The 25,082-nt window shown below is 38.8% G+C and overlaps 1 protein-coding gene across 2 annotated transcripts in view; it reads right to left on the bottom strand.

Moving 5' to 3' along the window:
* Nucleotides 1-3,900: 3,900 nt before the first annotated feature.
* ATP9A (ATPase phospholipid transporting 9A (putative)) overlaps nt 3,901-25,082 on the bottom strand; it is a 122,873-nt gene continuing 101,691 nt past the window's right edge. For both annotated transcript variants that reach the window (XM_070744607.1, XM_070744605.1), the window contains exons 22-28: nt 24,102-24,166; nt 22,904-23,059; nt 20,611-20,675; nt 17,640-17,748; nt 17,474-17,531; nt 12,472-12,675; nt 3,901-9,258 (exon numbers count right to left, since the gene is read on the bottom strand). In XM_070744607.1, coding sequence (XP_070600708.1) covers nt 9,122-9,258; nt 12,472-12,675; nt 17,474-17,531; nt 17,640-17,748; nt 20,611-20,675; nt 22,904-23,059; nt 24,102-24,166 — 794 coding nt within the window. In that variant the 3' untranslated portion in view covers nt 3,901-9,121. The remainder of the gene's footprint in view (nt 9,259-12,471; nt 12,676-17,473; nt 17,532-17,639; nt 17,749-20,610; nt 20,676-22,903; nt 23,060-24,101; nt 24,167-25,082) is intronic.

Raw genomic sequence — 25,082 nt, 5'->3', positions numbered from 1 at the left:
AGGTATGCTTTCACGTGTAATATGATGCCAGAGATATTAGTATAGATCTTGACCTCAGCAATTTTAAGAGATATGTACAGCTACAACCCCCAGAATTCCCAGTGTTCTTTGGAAACAGGTTTTCCCAGTTTGATGGAAGTGTTTCATTTTTGCTAACAGAGACCTTTTCACTACAGGCAGTCCTTGATTTATGCCCATTTGTAACATTTGTAACACAATTTCTGTTTAATTTGATTTTTGAGCTTTTTTATAGTTAATTAGGCATGCTGGTTTCAAAACTGTAGTTAGTTTTTTCTACCACATCAAGTTTTTTTCCCTCTATACCATCTATATCTATATCTGTCTGTCTGTCTGCCCTACCTACCTGTCTGTCTGTCTGTCTGTCTGTCTTATAGTTAATTAGGCAATATGAGCATCAAATTGCACTTTTTACATAGCCATCTTGCTAACTCCCTGGAAAATCTTGCTGCAGTCAGTGATGAGCAAAATGAGCGATTCCACCAAGGTTTGAAGGTCATGGAGGCACGGGATCAAGGAAGATGGGATGTACATATGATGGGTGACTATTGTTGGAGCATCAAGCGAAAATGTCCACAGATTAAGCACTCAGCGAAATTTTTTATCTTAATGTGTATAATTACCACTCAATAAAAAGACAACTAAATGAACACAATTTAACTTACAGTAACTATTATAGCCTTTGTATGAATAATAATTCATTGTAAACAGTATATTTGGTAAATTTTTCCTTTCCTTTCCTTTACATGCACGATTTCTATGACTTTTGAGGGTATCCTGTAACTTAAAAAGTTGACAGATAAGTTAGTTGAAAACAAGTCACAGATTTAAGACAACGAAATTTCTGTTCCACGGTGAATTATTAAGTGAATTACTGCTGTTTTAAGTGAGACACAGGATAGTTAAGCAAATCCAGTCCCCCCCCCCCATTGATTTTGGCTTTCAGAGGCTGTCTAGTATGCTGCAACTGTGGCAAACATAAGCTGGTTGCCAAATACCCAAATTTTGATCATGGGACTGTAGGGATTCTGCACTGGTTGTAAAGTGTGAAGACCGGTTTGCAAGTAACTTTTTCAATGCTGCTGTAACTTGCAGCAAACACTAAACAAACGGTTTTAGGTTGAGGAATACCTATTCTGGGGGGGGGAGAAAAGTAAATTTGGAAAAACAAGCCTGTGCTAGATCCAAAACATTGCAGCAGCCCTTGAACTAAATATAGCTGCATTTATAATTTTGACTGAAGGACAGTTAGGTACTCTGGGACTAACTGGTTCTAGAAAATATACATTTGAGAAGATTCCCATAATACTCAGGTTCCACCTAGTGGGCAAATTGTGCAAGCTTTGCACTCTAGAGAAATTTAGGAAGCAAGTAGCATGCTACAACATTAAGAACAATTTGCATCTGTATGGAAATGATAATTGAGGCACTGGAATATACAGTGTTCCCTCGATTTTCGCGGGTTCAAACTTCGCGAAAACTCTATACTACGGTTTTTGAAAAATATTAATTAAAAAATACTTTGCAGGTTTTTTTCCCTATACCACGGTTTTTCCCACCCAATGACGTCATATGTCATCGCCAAACTTTCATCTTTTAATAATTTTTTTTAAAATAAACTTTAATAAATAAACATGGTGAGTAATAATCTAAATGGTTGCTAAGGGAATGGGAAATTGCAATTTAGGGGTTTAAAGTGTTAAGGGAAGGTTTGTGATACTGTCCATAGCCAAAAATAGTGTATTTACTTCCGCATCTCTACTTCGCGGAAATTCAACTTTCGCGGGTGGTCTCGGAACGCATCCCCCGCGAAAAGCGAGGGAACACTGTAATTCCAACTCAACTTTTTTTTCCTTTTTGTAATTGCTGCTGTCTACAGGGTTCCATTAAATTTGATTGTAACTTTTATACTTACAACTATTTTTATTCCTTTTAAATAGAAAACTATGAATTGAAAATGTTAGTTTAAGAATATTTGCTTTTTAAAAAGGTGTTTCACATCCTTTGGTTTTAAAAGTTCACCTGTACTTCTGCACTTTTATTCAAGAGAAAGACAGAGAGACAGACATATAGCTATACATACATGTCTGTCTATCTGTCTGTGTGTCTCTCTCTTGCATAAACATGAATACATGTTTGAGAGTGTGTTGCAATTGCTTTCATGTGGAGACAGGTGCTGTGAAAGCTAACGTTCCTCACTGTCCACTTTTTCTTTCTAATTCAATTCTGTAGATTCTCTCTTTCCTATGATTTTACATTTAGCATTAGGCTTTCTTCTTTCCCAAGAAACAGACTTCATACATGTTGCTCATTTGCCTTGAGCAAATGATCTCTCTTGCCATTTTGACATAGTATTATCAACCTATTTCGAAGGCCACTAAAGTAATGATAAGCACTTGGTTAGTGCCAAATACTTAGGCTCCGGTATTTAAAATAATGTAAAAGGAGTTAAATAATTGTATACCATAGTGGTGCTTGTCAAAAATGAAGAACATATCAGTTGTTCCTTTGTCATTTTAAAGTCAAGTCTCTTTCGCATCAAACTTGACCTGTTGTTTTGTTGGCAACAAGATGTTATATCCTAGTCTTATTTACAGTCCCGGTAATTCCTGGTTGTCCCTCATCCAGGTATTAACTAGATCTGATCTTGCTTAGTTTTTCCAAATTCAGTCATTGGGTTGATTAGCTACACCTGCTACACCTGAGTTAGTTTTCTAGTGAGAGCCAGTTTCTATAGTGTTTTAAGGCAATGGGATAGAAACCACGAGATTGCGAGTTCTTGTGCCACCTTAGGTACAAAGCCAGCCACTTTCTCCCAACCCTAGGTATGAAGCAATGGTGCTTCTGAAAAAACCTTACCAAGAAAACTGCAGAGATTTGTACAGGCAGTCTTGAGAATAGAAACATAGAAGATTGACGGCAGAAAAAGACCTCATGGTCCATCTAGTCTGCCCTTATACTATTTCCTGTATTTTATCTTGGGATGGATATATGTTTATCCCAGGCATGTTTAAATCCAGTTACTGTGGATTTACCAACCGCATCTGCTGGAAGTTTTTTCCAAGCATCTACTACTTTCAGTAAAATATTTTCCCCAACTAACCACAGATTGTGCCTTCTTGTTCCTGTGTTCACTTTCCTATTAAAAACAAAGAATGGGATACAACTGAATGGGAGATATTTTTTCCCATCCTACTATACAGGTTGATTTTTAAAACTTTTTAGAAATGTGTTTCTAAAGCAACTGTGTGGAATAATTTCAATTTTAAAAATGATTTTATACAAATTATAAAATAAAATAAACATGGCAGGTGCCTAGGGGACTATACAGTAGAAGAATTGAATAGTTTCAGTCCAATTACAGAGCTTCATTCAACTCTTTGTTGGGACACATTTCCCTAAGCAAATTTCACCTAACTACACTTGTTTTTGCCTGATTAAAATTTTCCCTTTGAGCCTCTTCCAGCCTTACTGTTATGTGCCTATTGTTATTTTATCCATCCAACGTGTGCACCTATTTAATAAAGGTTGTAAATCATTTTGCAGGATACAATTTAGCCTTCTTCATGACTATAATCAACCAATATGATGTCTATGGAGACTCTCAGTCATCCAGGTCACCGTTGTCCCAACTGTGCTTTTTCAAGAGGCAACTGGACTTTCTGGTTTTTCTTTGAAGACATTTCAGTTCTCATCTAAGAAGCTTCTTCAGCTGAAAACATTGAAGAAGCGGAGAATCCAGTTGCCTCTTGAAAAAGCAGCTTTGAGACAACCAGTGTGATGGTTGTGCTAAATTCATAATCACTTCTGAATGCAGCCACAGAAACAGAGGTAAAGAAGTCTCGAGATTTGACCAACACAATCTCAATTCACAATGCCAAATAGGTATGAAGTTCCATAAAATTTATTATTAACTTGTTTTCAACCATTCCCTTTTTAAAAGTTCTTACACATCTGCAACATTGAACTGCACATGACAATTACTCAATTTGCATGTATATTTCTCTTTGATCAAGAATATGCACATCTCAATTGACAAGAGGACAAGTACAAAACATTAGCATCACAAATAATTTGACATGGGGATTCATACCTCCAACACAGGAGAGAGGGGAAGAGTTTTCTGCTCTACATTTGAAAAGCTTAGAAATACATATTTAATTAGGTGATGGCAACCAACCTGATCACAATTAACAGAAAGTTTTGGAATACTCTCAAACACAAGTTTAAATGTTCCAAGGAAAATGAAACACAATCCACCCTTGGACTGTTCAATTTTAAATGCTCAGGCATGAGTTTTAATCCAACCCTAATCCTCAGTCTTAGTTTTCTGTACCTAATTAGGCTACGCTGCATGTATGTATTCTTGCTGTATTCTGATCTGACAATAGTCTTTGGAGGCTTATTTAATACCCTTCCTAATCTGCTCCAGAAATGGAATTATTGGGCAGGCAATTTCCTCCCCTTGGATTTACATTAGTAAGTCATTATTGGCTTTAGTATCAAATATATAGGTGGTCCTCGTTTAGTAACTACAAATGGGAACCACTCAGTTGTTAAGTGAAGCAATTGCTAAGCATAACTGCTACTAGTATAAGATCTTACTTCAGTTTTCCTTATGCTTTAGACCTGTGAAAATTTTAAATGTGAGGATTCATTGTAAAGTGACTTTTCCATTGTCATAACTGTGAATAGCCAATAAATGAGGACCACCTGTGCAAGGAACTACTTCTAGGGTATTTCCTTATTATATTACTCATACATGATACTGGTGCACATTGCAGAAGTATAAAAATTATGACTGGGAGACTGTATGTAGTATTCCCATCTGCGATCGCAGAGCCCCACTCACAATTTTTGGCATTTTATTTACTTTTTGGAATGGGGGAAATGTTTAAATGGATTTTAATTTTATATTTTAGAGCAGGGGCCTTGACACATTGCATAGAGCATTGTGTGGTCCTCAGGCAAAGGTTATGAGTCCAAAGGACATTTGGCACTGGAGATGGTGGCATCATTTGTCAAGAGGACAAGGCAAGTAGAAAAAGGCCCAAATGAAAGAATGACCTACAGGTGAAAATCCTCCCATACCTTAAGCGCCCAGAGAACATCTCTGTCTTCATGGCATGCAATAATCTTCTAACCAGGCCCAGCCTGAAAAAAACATGACCTCCAAGCATTACCTTTGCATCAGCAAGTGGCAACTGAACTGCTTGAGGAGGACTGATGTAGTCCTGGGAGGGGAAATCTATGGATCCTAAACTCATGAACAAATTATTGCGCCTGGCCATAGCAACAGCCTTTAGACTTACATGCCACTCCATAATGCTTTATAGCAGTCTCAAGAAGTTCACGGAATGAGCATATTGCCACCAATAATTTTTGTCCTCATATTACTGACCTCAACGATTTGAAGGTTGAATCAACCTTGAGCCCCATCAGGATTGAACTGCAAACTGTGGGCAGAGTTAGTCTGCAATACTACATTCTAACCACTGCGTCACCGGGGAAACCCACACAATGGCCATGCCACCTGGGACTACTGAAAACTATAGTTTGAATCAAAACTATAGGTTGAATCAACCTTGAGCCCGATCAAGATCGAACTGCAAACTGTGGGCAGAGTTAGTCTGCAATACTACATTCTAACCACTGCATCACCGGGGAAACTCACACAATGGCCATGCCACCTGGGACTACTGAAAACTATAGTTTGAATCAAAACTATAGGTTGAATCAACCTTGAGCCCCATCAGGATCGAACTGCAAACTGTGGGCAGAGTTAGTCTGCAATACTACATTCTAACCACTACATCACCGGGGCAACCCATACAATGGCCATGCCACCTGGGACTACTGAAAACGATAGTTCAACCATGTCTGAAAGGAGAAGAGTTTACTCAGCCTGATTCATTCCATCATGGGCTTATCACCAATTGTTCTGGATCAACATATGCAGCTACATAGTCATATTTCCAATTGTGAAATCAATACCATTACATAATGTGCGCAGTTATTAAAATGTCCCAATGTTTAAACAGTTATAGTAGAAATCTTGCTTCCTTGTCATCGTTATTTCTATTCTTAGAGGTCCATTGTGCAGTGGGGATACCTAACCATCCAATGCAGGGGTGGGTTCAGACTTGCTGTTGGTTCACTTCCTCATGCACCACATGGGCGCGCGCATGCTCAGTGCTAAAAACTGAGCTGCGCTTGCACAGAAGCGAAAAACAAGATGTGCTTGGAGAGCAGGAGGACATTCCCGCTACTGGTTCTATAGAACCAGCCCGAACCGGAAGGCACCCACCTCTGATCCAGTGGATAATGGCTGATACCACTCAGAATTAACCTCATAATTGATTACATCATCTCTCCCCAATTTTGTATTCTCCAGATACCAAACCTCGACTCTCGCTATTCCAAGCTAATTAGATTTCCTACAGAAAGGAAAAGTACCTAATTGGGGGAAATTGTTCTAGACAAGCACCAAGGTTTTATACATATATATAAAAATAAAGGTTACTATAAGGAAGTGGTTACCGAACGTAAAAGATACTCTTTCCCCAAATATATCATGTCTATCCCCTCTCCAGCAGGTAAAAAGTAAAAAATAAAAGAAAGAGAAGCTATCTCACTTGTATCAATCAATTATCCACTCATTTGCAGTCTCTTTCATTATACAGCATTAGGATAATAGCATTCTACCCTTGGATCTTTTCGTCATATAAAGGAAAGTGTCCTTTACAGCCCAGTTTAATGCATACAGTATTTTTACACACAAGTTTTAAAAGAGTTCCTCCCAGGGTGTACCCAGAATTTCAACTCTATTTTATCTGGGAATACAATGAAGATACAGAAATGAAAAACAGAGTATAGCAGGAAAGTGAGAAATTGTTAATGGATGATGATAAATTCTTAATCCCTATTTTGTGCCTGTCATCTGGGTTAGATGATATTGCCAACTAGAGTCAAAATTGGGTCAATGGCCATGCTTAATATGGACTCATTTCAGCGAAAGTTTCAAGTGGTGAGCAATCACATCATCCTGTGCTATTCAATATTTTTTATCAGCTCATACTCTTCAGGAATGAAATAAGCTTCAAAATATCTAATCAGGTTTAAGCAATGAGCTCATATGAAGAGGATGGATTTAACAGAGATTAAAATTCTACATTTGGAAAAATTAAGTGAAAGGTGCATATGGAGAAGACCAGAAATTAAACATAACTGTTTGGTGCAGCTGCTACAAAAGCAAATCTTACCTTGGGGTGCATTAACATGTACCAGATCATGACAGTATCTTTTCCATTCTACTTTACCTACTTTTGAGATACTCTGTCCAATACGAAGCACCAGAGTTCAAAGGTTTTGCTCAACTCAACTGAGTACAACATTTAGATCACATTTTTTCCACCTTAAATCTTAACTTTTGAAGGCTCCAATGTTTAAGTCTTGGTGCCATCTGTTCTACAAGGAGAATTTTTTCCTTTGTTACAGGACAATGAAGAAAATAGAAAGGAAGATGGGGGGTCCTTGGTACTCTAAAATGGATTATTTTCTTGTAGACGTTTCATTACCCATACTAGGTAACATCATCAGTGCTAGTAGAGTTTGCTCTCATTTTCATTCTTGCCTGGTCAATGTTGGTGGGAGTGTTTTTAACCACTTTTTCTTCTCCGGAGCGAGGACACCACTGCACATTTATAACCATCACCAAATTCTTGGAGGAAACTCTTAACAAAACCTCCATTCTGGGAGAAAATAACGTCATGTGAATTGGGGAATGTGCATGGGAGAATTAGAATTAAGAATTTATTTTTAATAGGGATTCGTAATAAATATCCAAAAAGGCAGCGCCAAGGAGATTTATGCCTGGACAGAACAGATCAAGCAATACAGGTAACACCTTCCTCAAGTATTGTGCATCGGTCCGAATTGAGGAGTTGTGTTGGCCAGAAAACGATGCTGCATCCAGGAAGTATACAAAGTGTCTTCCAAAATGACAATGTGACTAAAAGTCTGTTGCTTTTGTGAAGTAGCTTCAGAGGTGTGCGCTTTGCAAAAACATTTCTTCAATAACTCCTAAGGCCTTGCCCATAACTAACTTCTGATCTTTTTTCTTACCTGTCAGTTATCTCACTCCCTTTATTCTCCTTGGTTCTGGCAGCCAAACTTGTTTTCAACAAGCAGGTTTTTGCAGAAAACCTCAGAAAAGAGAGCAAAAAATTGCAGAGGGGGAGGTGGTAAATTGTAGGGTAAATTGTAAGCTTCTGACTGTTCTTTTTTCTCCCCAAAAATGATTTTCCACTCTTACATTCGTGTTAATAAACGGGCAGTTTGTCCTTTTAGAACCAGGATATGGGGGTTACAATTTTCTTCTCCCCTCCCCCTTCAAAAAAACTTTTCCATAATTTTTTCTTCTTTAGGAAAAAGACACATTCCCTTTAGAAAACCCACTGCAACATGTTTTAACTGGAAAGACTCGTCTGTGAATCCCTTTTCTGCAGAAAATTCATTCAAGAAAATCACAGCCAATAGAAACCAGTAATTCTGATTTGCGTTGGACCACATCAAAGAGGTCAGCCCAGCGTGAGGTATGTACAGTGGCCCGTTAACTACACTGTTGCTGTTGCTCGGTTGAAAAGCATTTCCCAAGGCACAGAAAATGTTCACAATGAGAACCTGAACTCAAAAGATAAGTAGCAATAAAAACGAGGAAATTAAATAAGTCGGATCTCCCCCCTCCCGGAAAAAGGAAAATACATTTGATAAATCCGTCATCTCAACAGCTGACTTAGCACTTTCCAGGTAAGCAGACCCATACCAGGCAGGCAACTTTTTTCCCCTTCCCAGTTGCATGCATTTGTTTTCAGCTTGATAAATATAAAGTGACGAAACTGAATCGCTGATTTAAGTTCTCTCTGCTTCGTTTGACTGTTAGGGGTTTTGTTTTGTGTGTTTCGACTGAATTATTCAGTCTTCTAGAGGTGTTTCCCCAGCCAGTACAGATTGCTTATCCAACTGTCAGACATCATTTGAGGATGAATACACATTTATGGAGTCTTGTAAGCACTGTGCAAAGAAGAGAAGTGAGTCCTTGCTCCTATGAGGTTAGTTTTGAATAACTTGGGGGAGAAAACCTTCGTCTCAGGTACTTTAGGACGTAGAGAGGAAGACAGCTGACTAAGGTGATCACAGTCACCTTCCATAAGAACGATAAAGTTGCTATGAAGTAAACATCTGCAAGAAAGAACATATTTCTCTGTCACTCGCTGCAAATAAAAAGGGCATGTTTTCACAGCTAATTTTGTTTGCTTTTAATAAAAATACAAATTAAGAATCCAATTGCAGTCCATCTATTTCAGCAGCAACTATAATAGAATTATGAACTCTGAATCAGAAAAGTTAACAGGAAAATGTTAATGATACCAGCCGGTTGCTTAGTTGCTGGTTCCTGGCAATCCCATAGCAATGAGTTTTAATTTTACCTTTGGGGCCTATTTGTTGCTATTCCCAATCTGCTGAGTACAGAAGGGAAAAACCCCAGCAGTTCACATGGTTCCAACAGGCCTCGTATTAATCCTGAAATGGAGGCTACCAGTTCTGAGCTACAAAAATCCAGATTATTATTAGATGGCAAAAAGAAAAGAATGGAAAAGAAAAAGAAAAGAAAAGCAAAATAAGGAAAGCAAAACATTGTGTCTTTGCTGCATTTTAGCAGCTTCCTGGATGTTTATAGCACAGTTCTGATAACCGTGTCAATATTAGTAGAATTCTGCGAACAAACTTTCAGGGGCAGCGGATGGTTTTTGGTCCTTTTTAAAAAAACATTAAAAGGTAAAGGTTTCCCTTGTCCAGTCATGTCCAAGTCTAAGAGCCGGTGGGCATCTGTTTCTTAGCTGAGGAATCAGCATTATTTGAATACTTTTCTGTGGTCATGCGGTCAATATAATGATATGCTGAGGCATATGAAATACATTTATTTATTTATTTGTTTGCTTGCTTGCTTATTTATTTATTTATTTATTTATTAGATTTGTATGCCGCCCCTCTCCGAAGACTTAAGAGGTACCAACCGTGTTTCCCCGAAAATAAGACACTGTCATATTAATTTTTGCTCCAAAAGTTGTGCTACGTCTTATTTTCGGGGGGTGCCTTATATTTCTCAAATAAGACAAATTCACAGGCAGAAAAGCTGACACCCCCAAAGAAAGTGTACCGTACGGTACACTGATTATGGTACAGTACCTGTCAGTATGGCACCCACACACACAAATGACGGCATTTATATGGTACAACAGTACACTCCCGCTATTGCACCTTCCGGCCACCAGAGGAACTATAGTTTACGCACTGTAGTGGAGACTGTAATGGCGGTGAGACAGCAGCAGACTGTGTCTTCTGTACTGGACGGTACAAAGCGATGGAAGGGGCCAGCAGGGGACGCCACATTATTACGGTAGCGCTATGAACAGCTTTGAATGATACCGTATGTTTTTCCACCGTACCGTATGTAAACTTGACTATGCCTTATTTTCGGGGGGTGCCTTATATTAGCAAATTCTGCAAAACCTCTGACATGCCTTACTTTCGGGGTACGTCTTATTTTCAGGGAAACAGGGTATTTATCTAGTCACATTTGCCTGCTTTCAAACTGCTAGGTGGGCAGGAGCTGGGATAAGTAACGAAAGTTCGCTCTGTCACATGGTGCTCGGGCCTCTAACTTGGGCTGTCAGCTTTCCAGTTGACAAGCTCAGTATCTTTAACTGCTGAGATATTGCCCTCCCCGCTTTCCATTTTCTTTACGTCACCAAGGGGCAATTCTAGGGGGAAGATGTGATGATCGGAAAGATGACTTAATCATTTCCCATAGCTTTTTTTGCACAGGATTATTCTATAATATATTTTTTTGGTAAATAATTTCTGGACATTTAAAAAAGTTAAATTGATTTTAAATTATAACTGGAACATAAAATTCTGACATTTTAAAATAAGAGAGCATTATACTTTCAAGTTCAGACTTACACATGAAACTTGGCATCCAGAGGGATGTTTTGGGCTGTGGAATAAACCTGCTCATCAAGATTTGCACAGAAATAGAGGATAAAAATAGAAATTTGGGAAATTGAACTTAAAATTCGGTATTGACAGTTTTAGATTTGGGACCATTCCAACCTCAATCAAGGATGCCATATTGTCTCACTGTAAATTCAAGACTGTTTTGCAAAGGAGCTGAAATGTTCTAACACTAACCCTAATCCTACTATCAAGACCTTCAATTACCTTATTTGTTCCATTTTCACTACATGACCCAACTGAAATAGATGGAAAATAAGCCCCTAGTATATGTATATTACTTGATAGAAAGAGTATCAATTACGAAAATTGTGGGGGATAATTGAGTGATTTCCCCCTGTCTGTAATTTCAACACAGCTGTAAAACTTTTATTTTCTAGAAAGCTTCTCAATCCATTCCAGCTTTTAGACCTTCCCCCCGCCCCAATTTCTAAGTCTCTAATCAAGCAGCCTAGATACACACTGGTTTGAAACCAAGATCTGCCTCGTACTGTTAATCTTGACCTTCCATTCATGTGAGATAATCTTTCTGGGTGTTTATATAAAGCTTGATCAAAAACCATTTCAGTTCTTTAGGAGCCTTGCAAAATAATTCATACCTAATCACCTGAACTTTACAATGTCAATAAAATGTAAGAGATAAAATGATAATCAATTTCCAGCTTCATTATTGTGCAGCAGCAGCCAAAAAAGCCAACTCAATCCTAACCTGCATCAACAGAGGAATACGCTCCAAGACCAGGGAAGTACTAATACCACTCTACTATGCCCTGGTCAGACCCCACCTGGAGTACTGCATCCAATTTTGGTCACCTCACTACAAAAAAGACATCGAAACTCTGGAGAAGGTGCAAAAAAGAGCAACCAAAATGATTAGGGGACTCGAAACCAAGACTTACGAAGAGAGATTGAGAAAACTGGGCATGGACAGCCTAGAAAAAAGAAGGTCTAGAGGGGACATGATAGCAGTTTACAGATACTTGAGGGGTTGCCACGGTGAGGAGGGGGTCTCTTTATTCCCCAGGGCACCAGAGGGCCGGACGAGGAACAATGGTTGGAAGCTGACCAAGGAGAGATTCAACCTGGAAATAAGGAAGAACTTCCTGACGGTCAGAGCGATCAACCAATGGAACTGCCTGCCAGGGGAGGTGGTGAACTCCCCAACTCTAGACACCTTCAAGAGGAGATTGGACTTCCATTTGGCTGGGGTGCTGTAGGGTTTCCTGCTCAGGCAGGGGGTTGGACTCGATGACCTAACGGTCCCTTTCAACTCTATTAATAAAATAAAATAAAATAAAATTTAGCACAAGATTGGTGTTCTTCCATTTTGCAAATAATTGAGAAAGTTTGAAGGAAGACAACGCAAAAGATAGTTACCGATAAATTCATGTAAGAAGACCAGTGAGGCAATGTAGCATGACAAACTGAGTAATTCTGCCACTATCATCAGCCAATGCCACGTCTGGATGGTCAGTGCCACCATAAGCAGTTCAGTGAGGATCAGGGATGTGAAGGAAATTGCCACAATGTGGACAAATTCAGACTCAAAGAGCAGAAGTGCACCATACATAATTATGCTGCCTGAAATGAGAGGAAAGGAAAGGATTGATTTGATTTTGATTTTATTGGATTTGTATGCCGCCCCTCTCCGTCGACTCGGGGCGGCTAACAACAGTAGTAAACAGCATATGACAATCCAACATTAAAACAATTAAAAACCCTTATTGTAAAACCAAACATACATACAGACATACCATGCATAAAATTGTAAAGGCCTAGGGGGAAAGAGTATCTCAGTTCCCCCATGCCTGGCGGCAGAGGTGGGTTTTAAGTAGCTTACGAAAGGCAAGGAGGGTAGGAGCAATTCTAATCTCTGGGGGGAGTTGGTTCCAGAGGGCCGGGGCTGCCACAGAGAAGGCTCTTCCCCTGGGTCCCGCCAAGTGACATTGTTTAGTTGACGGGACCCGGAAAAGACCCACTCTGTGGGACCTATCTGGTCGCTGGAATTCATGCAGCAGAAGGCGGTCCCTGAGATAGTCTGGTGCGGTGCCATGAAGGGCTTTATAGGTCATAACCAAAGGAGTTACAGCATCAACCCAAATGCTAATTGTTGTTGACTATATCTATAATGTACATGGCTGAATGGAAAGTAATGTTTCCAAATGATCCTTGAGCTGAACTATTTTGAAATAATCCAAAGCTTTGAAAATTGCACAGTTCAGACACACAAAAATGATTTTTTGGGGGGAATGATAATACTATGCTTAGGACTTGTACCTCATCAGCTGCCAATGAAGCAGTTATGAAATTGGATCTCCTCATTTTACCTTATCTGTCCTATAACCCAGACTTGACATCAGGCAACCTATACATTTTTGCCAAATTGAAAGAATACCATTGTGGACATTTGTTAGATGGGGCATTTGTGGACGACCAACCCCTGACTCAAGAGACAGAGTGGAATTCTTCTGTGAAAACTCTCAGAGATTTGGTCATCATTAGCAGAAGTGTTTAATGAAGAGTTATGGAGTATAAAATTACACTGCTCAAAAAAAATAAAGGGAACACTTAAGTAACACAATATAACTCCAAGTAAATCAAACTTCTGTGAAATCAAACTGTCCACTTAGGAAGCAACACTGATGGACAATCAATTTCACATACTGTTGTGCACATTCAACTTTGTACAGAACAAAGTATTCAATGAGAATATTTCGTTCATTCAGATCTAGGATGTATTATTTGAGTGTTCCCTTTATTTATTTTTTTGAGCAGTATATATACTTCTCATTCAACCTGTGTACAATCATTCAACCTGTGTACAGACATTTTCCACTCTGAGCCACTTCTGAATACTATCTCTTGTTCTAAACTTAGAAAAAAACGTTTCAGTTCCTTTTGTCTAGATTGGTTTCTGCATATCTCAATCCAGGTCATCTTTTCTATGTGCTATACCTTTTGTCATTAAAAAAATGGAAACATTCCTTCCTATCCAACTCCATATGATATCGTTCCTAATTTTATGCACACCTGTAGTATAGATGAAACTTTCTAGCTTTAAGGCTCAGAGGAACTTTTGAATTGATTCTTAGCTATAATCCAAAGCATACATTTATTTTTATTTATTCATTTGTCCAATACACAAATACATAGGAAGAAAAATAGACATGTGGTAATATATATAAGGGTAAAAGTGAGCTTAGAGGAGAGGATATATGAAAGTAAGAGAATATATAAGATAGATGAAAGAAAGGAAAGACAATTGGACAGGGGACGAAAGGCACACCAGTGCACTTATGTACGCCCCTTACTGGCCTCTTAGGAACCTGGAGAGGTCAATCGTGGAGAGTCTAAGGGAGAAATGTTGGGGGTTAGGGGTTGACACAATTGAGTCCGGTAATGAGTTCCACGCTTCGACAACTCGATTGTTGAAATCATATTTTTTACAGTCAAGTTTGGAGCGGTTCGTATTAAGTTTGAATCTGTTGCGTGCTCTTGTGTTATTGCAGTTGAAGCTGAAGTAGTCATTGACCGGTAGGATGTTGCAGCATATGATCTTGTGGGCAATACTCAAATCGTGTTTTAGGCACCGTAGTTCTAGGCTTTCTAGGCCCAGGATTGTTAGTCTATTTTCGTAGGATAAGCAACTAGATCCATTAAATTCTGCAGGAACTTACATTCACACACGCACACACAAACAAACAAACACACAAATACATTGAAGGTAGCTGAGCATGTAAGAAGATAGGATGGGAAGACAACAGTGACTTTGCATTTTGCTTCTGGTGATCACAGAATGGCTTCACGACATTCAGCTGCAGACATAAGTCATGACCTCAGCATGAGTAATCTACGCTGATGAGTAATCTGCAGCCTAATTTGAAAAGCAATTTGACCAGTGACTCAAGATTAAGCCATAAAAATATAGATTCAGAGAATAACCTTTCCACCATCTGGGAAGAGCTCAGTTTGGGGCCATTCTTGGGCAAAAGCTACTAGCCAAATTGCATGGTATGATCCATCAAGGGGGTGAAGTCATTCGACCCACAGAAAGTAATAGGAGAAGAGTCCTGGCTTAGAAATCTTTCCCACGATGTCTCATTTTTTTCTGACTGACCAGAAGCCGTGTGTCCAGATGAAGGCTTTAATATTGTTTCCAGCATTGATACAGCTCTTGAAAAGAATTTATATTGGAACGTTCTCTTGCACATCTCTATTACCATCCCAATATGTTTATTTTCCTGATTTTGCTTCTCTAAAGTATCAAAGATGAGAAAAGTGGTTGCCCTAGTGAATGAGAAGATATACTTAAAAATGAGTGGATAATGGGTCACAATCTTCTTTTGCATTGCATTCAGAGTGCAAGGGCAGAATCCCTATCCTACTAGCTGAATCTAATCCATTACTATGGTAGCACTGAATTCAGTTATTTCTTGGGTTCTAGGCCATGTCATTCCTTTTTTTTCCTCTGGTGATCAGCAGAAATGCAGGTACAGCTTCAATATGAATAGTAAGTAGATAGCAAAGCTCTAGGAACTAACTTGAAGCACTGTGAAGATGCAGTACTTAGTAGAAAAATGGAAGAAGAACTTATATAACTGGAGCATGTAAGCTGGATGTAATGGTTTTGGTATGCAGCATTTGACTTATGGATTGGAGATTCTGAACTGGTCCTCTGGTTTGAAATCCATCCACTAGAGCCAATTGTACATGAACATAATTCTCTGTGCATGTGTAAAACCTCCTGAGCATGTACAGACCAGTTTAATCCAGGAGCAACAGGGGCGTGCTTGCTTACTACGTTTGCATGGAAACGCACACTTCTATCATGACCCGATCCAGTAGGGAAGGTCAGTAGAACTCATCCCTTCAACAGAACCAAGAACCCTACTATCGATGACAGATTGATGGTGTCATCTTAGCTGCATCTAATTCCATCATTGCAGGAAAAGCGAATCATAGTTCTGTCAAAGGTAGGCCTCAGATGATACTGACCAATTTCCTATGGAATTGTTGATCCTTGTCTGTTTCTCCATAGTAGGTGGAGCTAGCCTCCAAGAATGGGAAAAGACACCACCCAATTAGGACTGAGTCTGAAAGAGAATAAATAGCACGTCCGTTCCACAGTTCCCCCTCTTTTGACTCAGTGCAGCACTTGGGTTGAAGGAAGCTCAAGGCGGTAGCCCAGCTGTCGCTTGTCCCTTTAGCCAAAGGCCCTGATAATAACTGTCATATTATTACCTAACATTCCGGCTGTGAAGGGAGAGGGGTCTGTCCCTTTTTAAACCTTCAGTTAAGGGACCAGGGCTTCTTCCTGGCTGGGGCCTGTGTCCTGAAAGCCAACCTGGCGACTCGGGGCGGCTCACAACATATATAAAATAATAATAATAATAATTTATTGGATTTGTATGCCGCTCCTCTCCGCAGACTCGGGGCGGCTAACAACAATAATAAATACAACATGTACAATCCAATAATAAAACACAACTAAAAACCCCTATTATAAAACCAAACATACACACAAACATACCATGCATAACTTGTAATGGCCTAGGTTGAAGGAATATCTCAACTCCCCCATGCCTGGCGGTATAAATGAGTCTTGAGTAGTTTACGAAAGACAGGGAGGGTGGGGGCAGTTCTAATCTCCAGGGGGAGTTGGTTCCAAAGGGCCAGGGCCGCCACAGAGAAGGCTCTTCCCCTTGGGCCCGCCAAACGACATTGTTTAGTCAACGGGACCCGGAGAAGGCCAACTCTGTGGGACCTTATCGGTCACTGGGATTCGTGCGGTAGCAGGCGGTTCTGGAGGTAATCTGGTCCAATGCCATGTAGGGCTTTAAAGGTCATGATCAACACTTTGAATTGTGACCGGAAACTGATCGGCAGCCAACATAGTAAAAACATAGTAGTACATCTAATCCAATTAATATAATTAAAAAACCTTAAAAAATCATAAAATAATTCAAAACATTCATTATCATTCACTCCACATCTCGGCTGTTTCTGCCCATCTGCATGCCTTTAGGCCATTTTTTCATCTGCCAATCGCTGCCACGCTTTGCCTTGAAACTGCTGCCAGTTTGCATATCTCTGCGTTACCTCTGGGCCATTAGTTTTATCAGCCATTCTACAGGCTTTCTGGTGAGAAGGAAAGCAAGGCTGCAGCCAAAGTCTGAAGAAATATGATCAGTCAGCAGAAGCTAAACAGAACTCCTGGTGGTCAAGGAGAACAAATTTGCCGGCTCTCTTTACAGCTAGTGAAACTAACAAATGGCTGTTTGTTGTTGTTTTTTGACAGATAATTATACAAAGCCACATTTGGAGAACAATTTATTTCAAATTTTCAGAAACACCCCGATGAATAAAGGAAACCTCTTACCTTGATAGATGCTTATTAAGACCCAGATCAAAAACGTCTTATAAGATAACGGCCTTCCCTAAAAATGAAAGGGCAGAAAAATGAAAATGAAATCTGCCTCATATATGTTAACTTCAAAATCTCATGCAGAAATGTGAAAGGAGTATGAATGAAAGAAACTTTGAACCTTTAGGAGATCTTTATAGAGCTCTGGATACAACATGGCCACTACTGCTTTGACATCTTTGTCCAGCACTAGAGAGAAAACTGGAAACATGGTGTAGAGGGTAGAATACCTAAAGACAGGAACACAAGAAACGTCAGTTGAAGGTTACAGTCTACCATTTTAGTTTTCTTGGCAAATCCTCTCTTCGTTTACAAAATGGTAGAATATATTTATTTGTTTGTTTGTTTGTTTGTTTATTAGATTTGTATGCCGCCCCTCTCCAAAGACTCGGGGCGGCTAACAACAATATAAAAAGACAATGTAAGCAAATCTAATATTAAAACAATCTAAAAAAACCCAATTTAAAGAACCACTCACACATACAAACGTACCATGTATAAATTCTATAAGCCTAGGGGGAAAGGAAATTTCAATTATATAGACAAAAAGCAAGGACAATGATTTCAACTTCAAAATGTATCTGTGCCAGAGTTTGTAATTCTTTATACTCATTGCCAGGGGCCACATTTAACACTTTTGCAGAGGACTAAGGAGTAATGATGCAAAGGAGGAAGATAGAATGGGATATATACAAGGGTAGAGCCCATTTTTTTCCTCCATCTTGGATTGAGTTTAGAAAACTTTCTTCCCTCCCTCCCTCTCAATTTCTACTACAACTATTTCCTATTCCTATTACAGTGGGCGACCATAAATGCACTAGAATTGCTGATGCTCATATTTTTTATTTATATAAAACCCGAATATGCCAAGACCTTTCCGTGTAGGATTCAGAGATTTCTGGCGACGTTTTGACGAGGTCCCACTTGTCATCTTCAGGCTGGTGCTTCTGTCCTTGTTCTAGGGCGAACACAGCGAAACCTCAGCTGTCTACCCTTTATAAATACTGGTGGGTGGGTGTGGTTTGATGGATCAGCAGCTGCAAGCTGTGTTGAAACTTCCTGGTGAGTCTGTGGGGTAACACCTGGGGTCGTTGATGTAATTGATGTATGCTGATTAGTTGATGTTTGTGGATTGGGGGTGATATCCCCTAGTAGTTGGAGCTTACAGGCTACTTAACTGTTTTGTAATGTGTGTCTGGGGTGTAACAATTTTTGTTTGGCTGCGAGTTTGTGGTCTGGTCATGTGTTTATGGTGTTTGTCAGTTTGTCGGTTTCACTCGTCATTTTCAAGCATCAGCCTGAAGATGATGAGTGGGACCTCGTCGAAATGTCACCAGAAATCTCTGAATCCTACCCGGGAAGAAACCCGAATATGCCAAGACCTTCATACCAAAGCTACTAGCAATTTGGCTAGTAGCTTTTGCCCAAGAATGGCCCCAAACTGAGCTCTTCCCAGATGGTGGAAAGGTTATTCTCTGAATATGTATATAATGCATGGCTAAAGCGGTGCTGTCTCAATAGGTGGCATGTGAGTTCAGAAACTAGGCAGAGTTGGGTCTGACTAGCCTGTGAATGGGAGATCCCTAGGAAATTGAGGACTGTAGGCTAGAAGATAGGTAAACACAATCTTAGAAGTCAGTGGGAAGTCATATCTATGGTATTACTACAAAAACTATATGGATGAGTTTCTATGGCAATTGGAAATCAAGGTTAATTCTGGAGTGTCTATTTCAAAAGTATGTCAGTGTTTTACTACTAATCCTGCAAAATAACCCTGAATATTGTCTATACAGGTTCTCAGTTGTCCAGATCATGGATGCCCTAAAGGTGCTTTTTCAAGAGGCAACTGGACTTTCTTTTCTTTCTCATTTTTGAAATAAATTTATTAAACTATATGTTCGGAGTCTTTTCTACTATTAAATATTACTGTAGGATTTAGAAACATATTTTAAAAATTTGCAGAATTAGAATAAAGGGCCATTTAATCCAACATACTGTATTCTTCTCTGTCTAACCAAATAAATTCAGGAAATTCATGTAGAAGGGCCAGAGGACGATACCTCTTTTTCTTTTTTTAAAAATTAATCTTTTATTTTTTACAAACATATGAGTGTCACCCAAAACAAGGAAGTCCAGTTGCCTCCTAAAAAAGCAGCTCTGGGACCACGCTGAATATTAAAATGTGAAGATATGAAAGGCTGCAAATCCTAAGAAGCTATTTAATACAATAAGTGTCTTAATTCAATGAGACTGGTGGTCTTTCTCAACTTGTGTTACCAGATACTTTGAATTGGAAAAGATCGAATCCTGGGATTGTCTGAGTACAAATTACTCAGCTACTAACTTTCCCCCCATTGTTAATGTCTAAGCGCTGCTTGACCTCTAAAATAAACATTTATAAAGAAAGACATAATAAGTCTTATGAGCTGCATAAATGTGGTGACCAGATAGGCAAAGAAAGTACACATCTACACATCAAGAGTTGGAACTGCTTGCATTTTCTTGGCCAGATTATATTTTGAACCAAACCTCAAAGTATGCTGCTATATTATGTGTGAAATGGTCCAAAGATCCAGGACTTAATTTTATCCCAAACGCAACAGGACTCAGCCTCAAACATTCCCTATGGTGTGGGCTTTCACCCAAAAAAATGGTGATGTGGGGCACTGGCATTCATTTTATTTTCTTTCTTCAAAAAGGGAATTATTATAAAAATATGGATGCATGATTTTGTTTACTTAAAAAAAAAAAATATGTGCCCTGCTTTTTGTTTTCAGAAAAGACACTTTCCTCCCCCCAACATTTTATACCATTGCTCCTGGGATACAAAAGTTGCTTTAACAGCTAAAATTGGTCCTAATGGGATCCATGTGCTTTTCAACGGTTGCTGGATTAAAGTTGCTTTGAAACTGTGCATCTTCAAAGTGTCCTGCTTCATTCTGATCAGAGCAGTAGAGGCAGGAAGGAAAGAGCGCGACATTTTAGCCCGCGCTACTCATTGCCATGACTATTTTCAAACTCAGGAAGGCTTCAAACAAATCTCATTACTGTATACATTTTAATGATACCACAGGGAATGGTTTGGCTCTTACCCAATGATGAGAAAGCCTTGATAGAGCGGAACAGAAGCAAAATAAAACACCGAAGAGAAAACTGCCTATGGAATAAAATACAAGGAATTATTAGACTTCAAAGCAACGAGAAAGTAGAGTCAATGACAACTATCACTTCAGCTGTCTCTTAATGGAAAGAGTTCATGCTCCCTCATTTATCAATTAAGCAAGTAGTGAAGATTAATTAATACTTAGGACTCAGGAATGAGAAGAGACTACAGTTGGCTTCACCACCTAGAAAGGTTTGGGAATTTAGAAAAGGAGACATTGCTGTTCATGGTAAATTACATCCTAATAAAAGAGGGTTTTTAAAAAATATATATATATACAGGATATGGATTCCCAAAGACATGATGTCTCTTCAATAATTTAATTTTTTTGGAAAGTCAGTATACAATCAAGACCTGATATATTTCAGCTATGGCTGATGGATAAAAATTTGGAAAAATTGCATGGTATGAATAGAACAAAACAGAACACAATTCTTTATTGGCCAAGTGTAATTGGACACACAAGGAATTTGTCTTTGGTGCATATACTCTCAGTGTATATAAAAGAAAAGATACATTTGTCAAGAATCATAAGGTACAACACTTAAATGATTGTTAGAGAGTACAAATAAGCAATCAGGAAACTATTCTATTCTATTCTATTCCTATAAATAGTATGATAATGACAGTAAGATTTTTAAATCCCTAATAGTGGGAAGGGTTGACATTATCTACATGCAAGAATGGTTGGCAAAGTTGATGGTGAAGGCTGAGATATTGAAACTGAGATATTGAAATTAGAGAAAAGACATTGACTAATTGTAAGTCTTTTTTGGACTTTTTGCATAAACAGAAAAAATGAAATTATGATATATGGGTTTGGGGACTATTAATATTCATAGATTATTTTTTAAAAAATTAATGGTCAAAAAAAATTAATCATCAAAAAAGCACAACAAAGAATGTTCTTTCTGCGCCAGCTCAGGAAGCTCAAACTGCCCAAGGAGCTGCTGATTCAATTATACAGAGGAATCATTGAGTCTGTCATCTGCACCTCTATAACTGTCTGGTTTGGTGCTGCAACCCAACAGGACCGACACAGACTTCAGAGGACAATCAGAATTGCAGAAAAAAACAATTGCTGCCAATCTGCCTTCCATTGAGGACCTATATACTGCATGAGTCAAAAAGAGGGCGGGTAAAATATTTACTGACCCCTCACATCCTGGACACAAATTGTTTCAACTGCTACCCTCAAAACGTCGCTACAGAGCACTGCACACCAAGACAACTAGACACAAGAACAGTTTTCCCCCGAACGCCATCACTCTACTAAACAAATAATTCCCTCAATACTGTCAGACTTTCTACTAAATCTGCACTTCTATTCTACTAGTTTTTCTCATCATTCCTATCACCCATTTCCTCCCATGTTGACTGTATGACTGTAACTTGTTGCTTATATCCTAAGATTTTTATTAATATTGATTCTTCATTGTTTATTTGACCCCTATGACAATCATTAAGTGTTGTACCACATGATTCTTGACAAATGTATATTTTATTTTATGTACGTTGAGAGCATATGCACCAAGACAAATTCCTTGTGTGTCCAATCACACTTGGCCAATAAAAATTCTATTCTATTCTATTCTAATGTACTCTGTGGTTGCTGTATGCTGTAAAAAAAGTCTGAATTATTCTTTCTCTTATTTTGCATTTCTGCTTCTTCCCATATTTTTACTTTTTCTTCTTTTCTATCCTTTCCTATCAGTTCTTATTCGTTTTTATCTTTCTACTTTAAAATTCAATATAACTATTGTATGACAAAAGGATTGTCAGAGATGCAGACAGTGTACACATGCAAGATATAAAATGAAAAGCTACATGATCCCAAATCAGTGTAACTCACTGACAAATTGCTATCTGCTTTCATACATTGGAAGGGAAGCCCTATAAGTTGAACTTGAGAAAGTAGGAACTTACAGACCAAACAGAGACAATGCTCAATTCTTGCTTAATTGATTTCTACTATTTTCTCTGACATTTGGACAGAACTAAGTAAAAATCCTATGTGGACTTTTAACAAAAAAACTTTCACATCTGATCCTGTTTGGAGTCAAATGACCAAAAGACACTAGTCCAGGGGTTTCCAACCTTGGCAACTTTAAGACTTGTGGACTTCAAAGCTGGCTGAGCAACTCTAGGAGTTGAAGTCCACAAGTCTTAAAGTTGCCAAGGTTGGAGATCCCTGCATTAGACGGAACAAGAACATCACTGACCTGCATGGTACTGATGCACAGACTTCTGTGGATCACAAACTGGCTGAGAGCAGCAGATCTTTTGTAGCTGTTTCTTCCATGTACCATCAGTAACCGGCCCAGGTGCTTAAACTGAGTGATGGAGAAGTCTGCCGCAAGAGAAGCTTGTTTTCCTTCCTAGGAACACCGTGAAACAAAAATATCAAGACCCTACATCATGGTCCTTAAGTGAATCATTGCAGCTTTTGAAGTGAATCCAATAGTCATTAAGTACCAAACAGTTTGATACTATGACCCATGTGATGCCTCTCTCATTATAACTACAACTACAACTCTCATTATGATAAGAATGCCATGACCATCTCAAAATCATTTCTTAATACTTTTGGATAAGAAGGAAAATAATGCCCTGCTTGGGAATAAAAATCACACCAGAAAGGTGCAGGATGACAGTTTAATTAAAAAATCATGTTTTAAATTGGGGGTAAAAGCCTAAAAGCTTGACACCTGCCAAACTGTGGACTCATGGGAAAAAAAATATTTTATTATTTTTTACTTTTCCATTGCGTCATGTCTATTTTAAGGATTATACTTACATTTTTATGCTTTTCTCATATCAAAATGGGAATTAGCAACTATGGTCAAAGGAGGAAGGATCTTTGATGAATAAAGAAACTATTTGTCCAGAAAGCTTCGGAGATTGTGTTTCATAAATCAGATGATACGCTGATTGTGAGTTTATTTATTTGTTTGTTTGTTCGTTCATTCATTCATTCATTCATTCATTCATTCATTCATTCATTCATTCGATTTCTATGCTGCCCCTCTCTGAGGACTCAGGGCGGCTCACAACATAAAATAAACAATATACAATATCTTGAATCCAATTAATTAATTAAAAATCTAAAACTCCAAAGAAGCATTAAAAAAACCCCAATCATTCCATACACTCAAAATTCTCTCAACACATTCATTGGCTAGGGGGCAAGAATCTAATGGCCCCAGGCCTGGTCTTTAATGAGTCTTTAGACTATTACAAAAGGCCAGGAGGGTGGGGGCATAAATGAGTCTTTAGACTATTACAGAAGGCCAGGAGGGTGGGGGCAACTGGGGGGAGCTGATTCCAGAGATTATGTCTATCCATTGAACTAAAATGTACCCCTCTCTCCTGAAATCCCTTTATGACTGTTGCGTTCAAACTAAACATGCTTTGACTTACCTTTCCTTCAACACCAACACCACAGTCTGCCTCCTGGATCATACTGACATCATTTCCCCCATCACCTGTAACACACAAGATCAAGGAAATTCAGGAAAATTTGGAAAAATTCATATGTCTTAAATTGGGGGCTAGCCCAATTGAATGCTAACAATCAAATGCTATCCAGTAGCTATTCTACAGTATGTTTCCATTTTAAAGGATTTATCAAGGTAAAAAGAAAATGAGAAACATGGGGAATTATAAATGGAACACTGTTCCTGAGTCAACATTGTAAATTTATGTGAGTGAGACAGCTGTATTGGAACCACTCCTGGTATTAAAACCAACACTTTCAGTCTAATTGGGCATAAAGTACATTGTGTTGCTGCAAAGGGACAGTTCCAACATGGGAATGCTTCCAGGACTATTGTAGCACTTTTGTGTAATCTTAGAGGCAAGCCCAAGTGATGGGCATAGAGTCAAATTGGGCATATGGACATTCAAGTTTACTTGGATTCATAGAGTGAATGAAACAGCTCATTACCACAAGCTAATGAATTTCAACTAGCAGGTGAAATTAAAACACAACCTACACATCCTCAGAGAGAGACAAAGAAACACAAATCTCTTTCCCCCCCCATGGGATGAGGTGGAAACATCTGAAACACATCTGGCTTGAGTTTTTCAAGTTATCTGGAAGCCACACAGGGCAAATGGTGGAAGCACTGAATCATAAGAACATCCCATTTTTGCCGTTTTCTTTATGGTTGAAATCCAGTTCCAGTTCCCCCTGCTAGCCAACGTTGGATCTGTTTAGGTTTTACTTGGTCTGCTATAGCTAACCATAAAGAGACAAATCATTTTAGCTGTAGAATTCCTAGCTGGCAATGACATCCTTTTGAATGGTTACAATAATGGATTCCAGAGCTTCATTATACATGCAACATAAAATGAAAAGAACAGCAGGATGGATGTTCTAATATCACTAGCAGTTTAGCC

Source organism: Erythrolamprus reginae, chromosome 3 (assembly GCF_031021105.1).
Source record: "Erythrolamprus reginae isolate rEryReg1 chromosome 3, rEryReg1.hap1, whole genome shotgun sequence".
Taxonomy (NCBI): Eukaryota; Metazoa; Chordata; class Lepidosauria; order Squamata; family Dipsadidae; genus Erythrolamprus; species Erythrolamprus reginae.
This window is presented reverse-complemented; position numbering and strand designations above follow the sequence as displayed.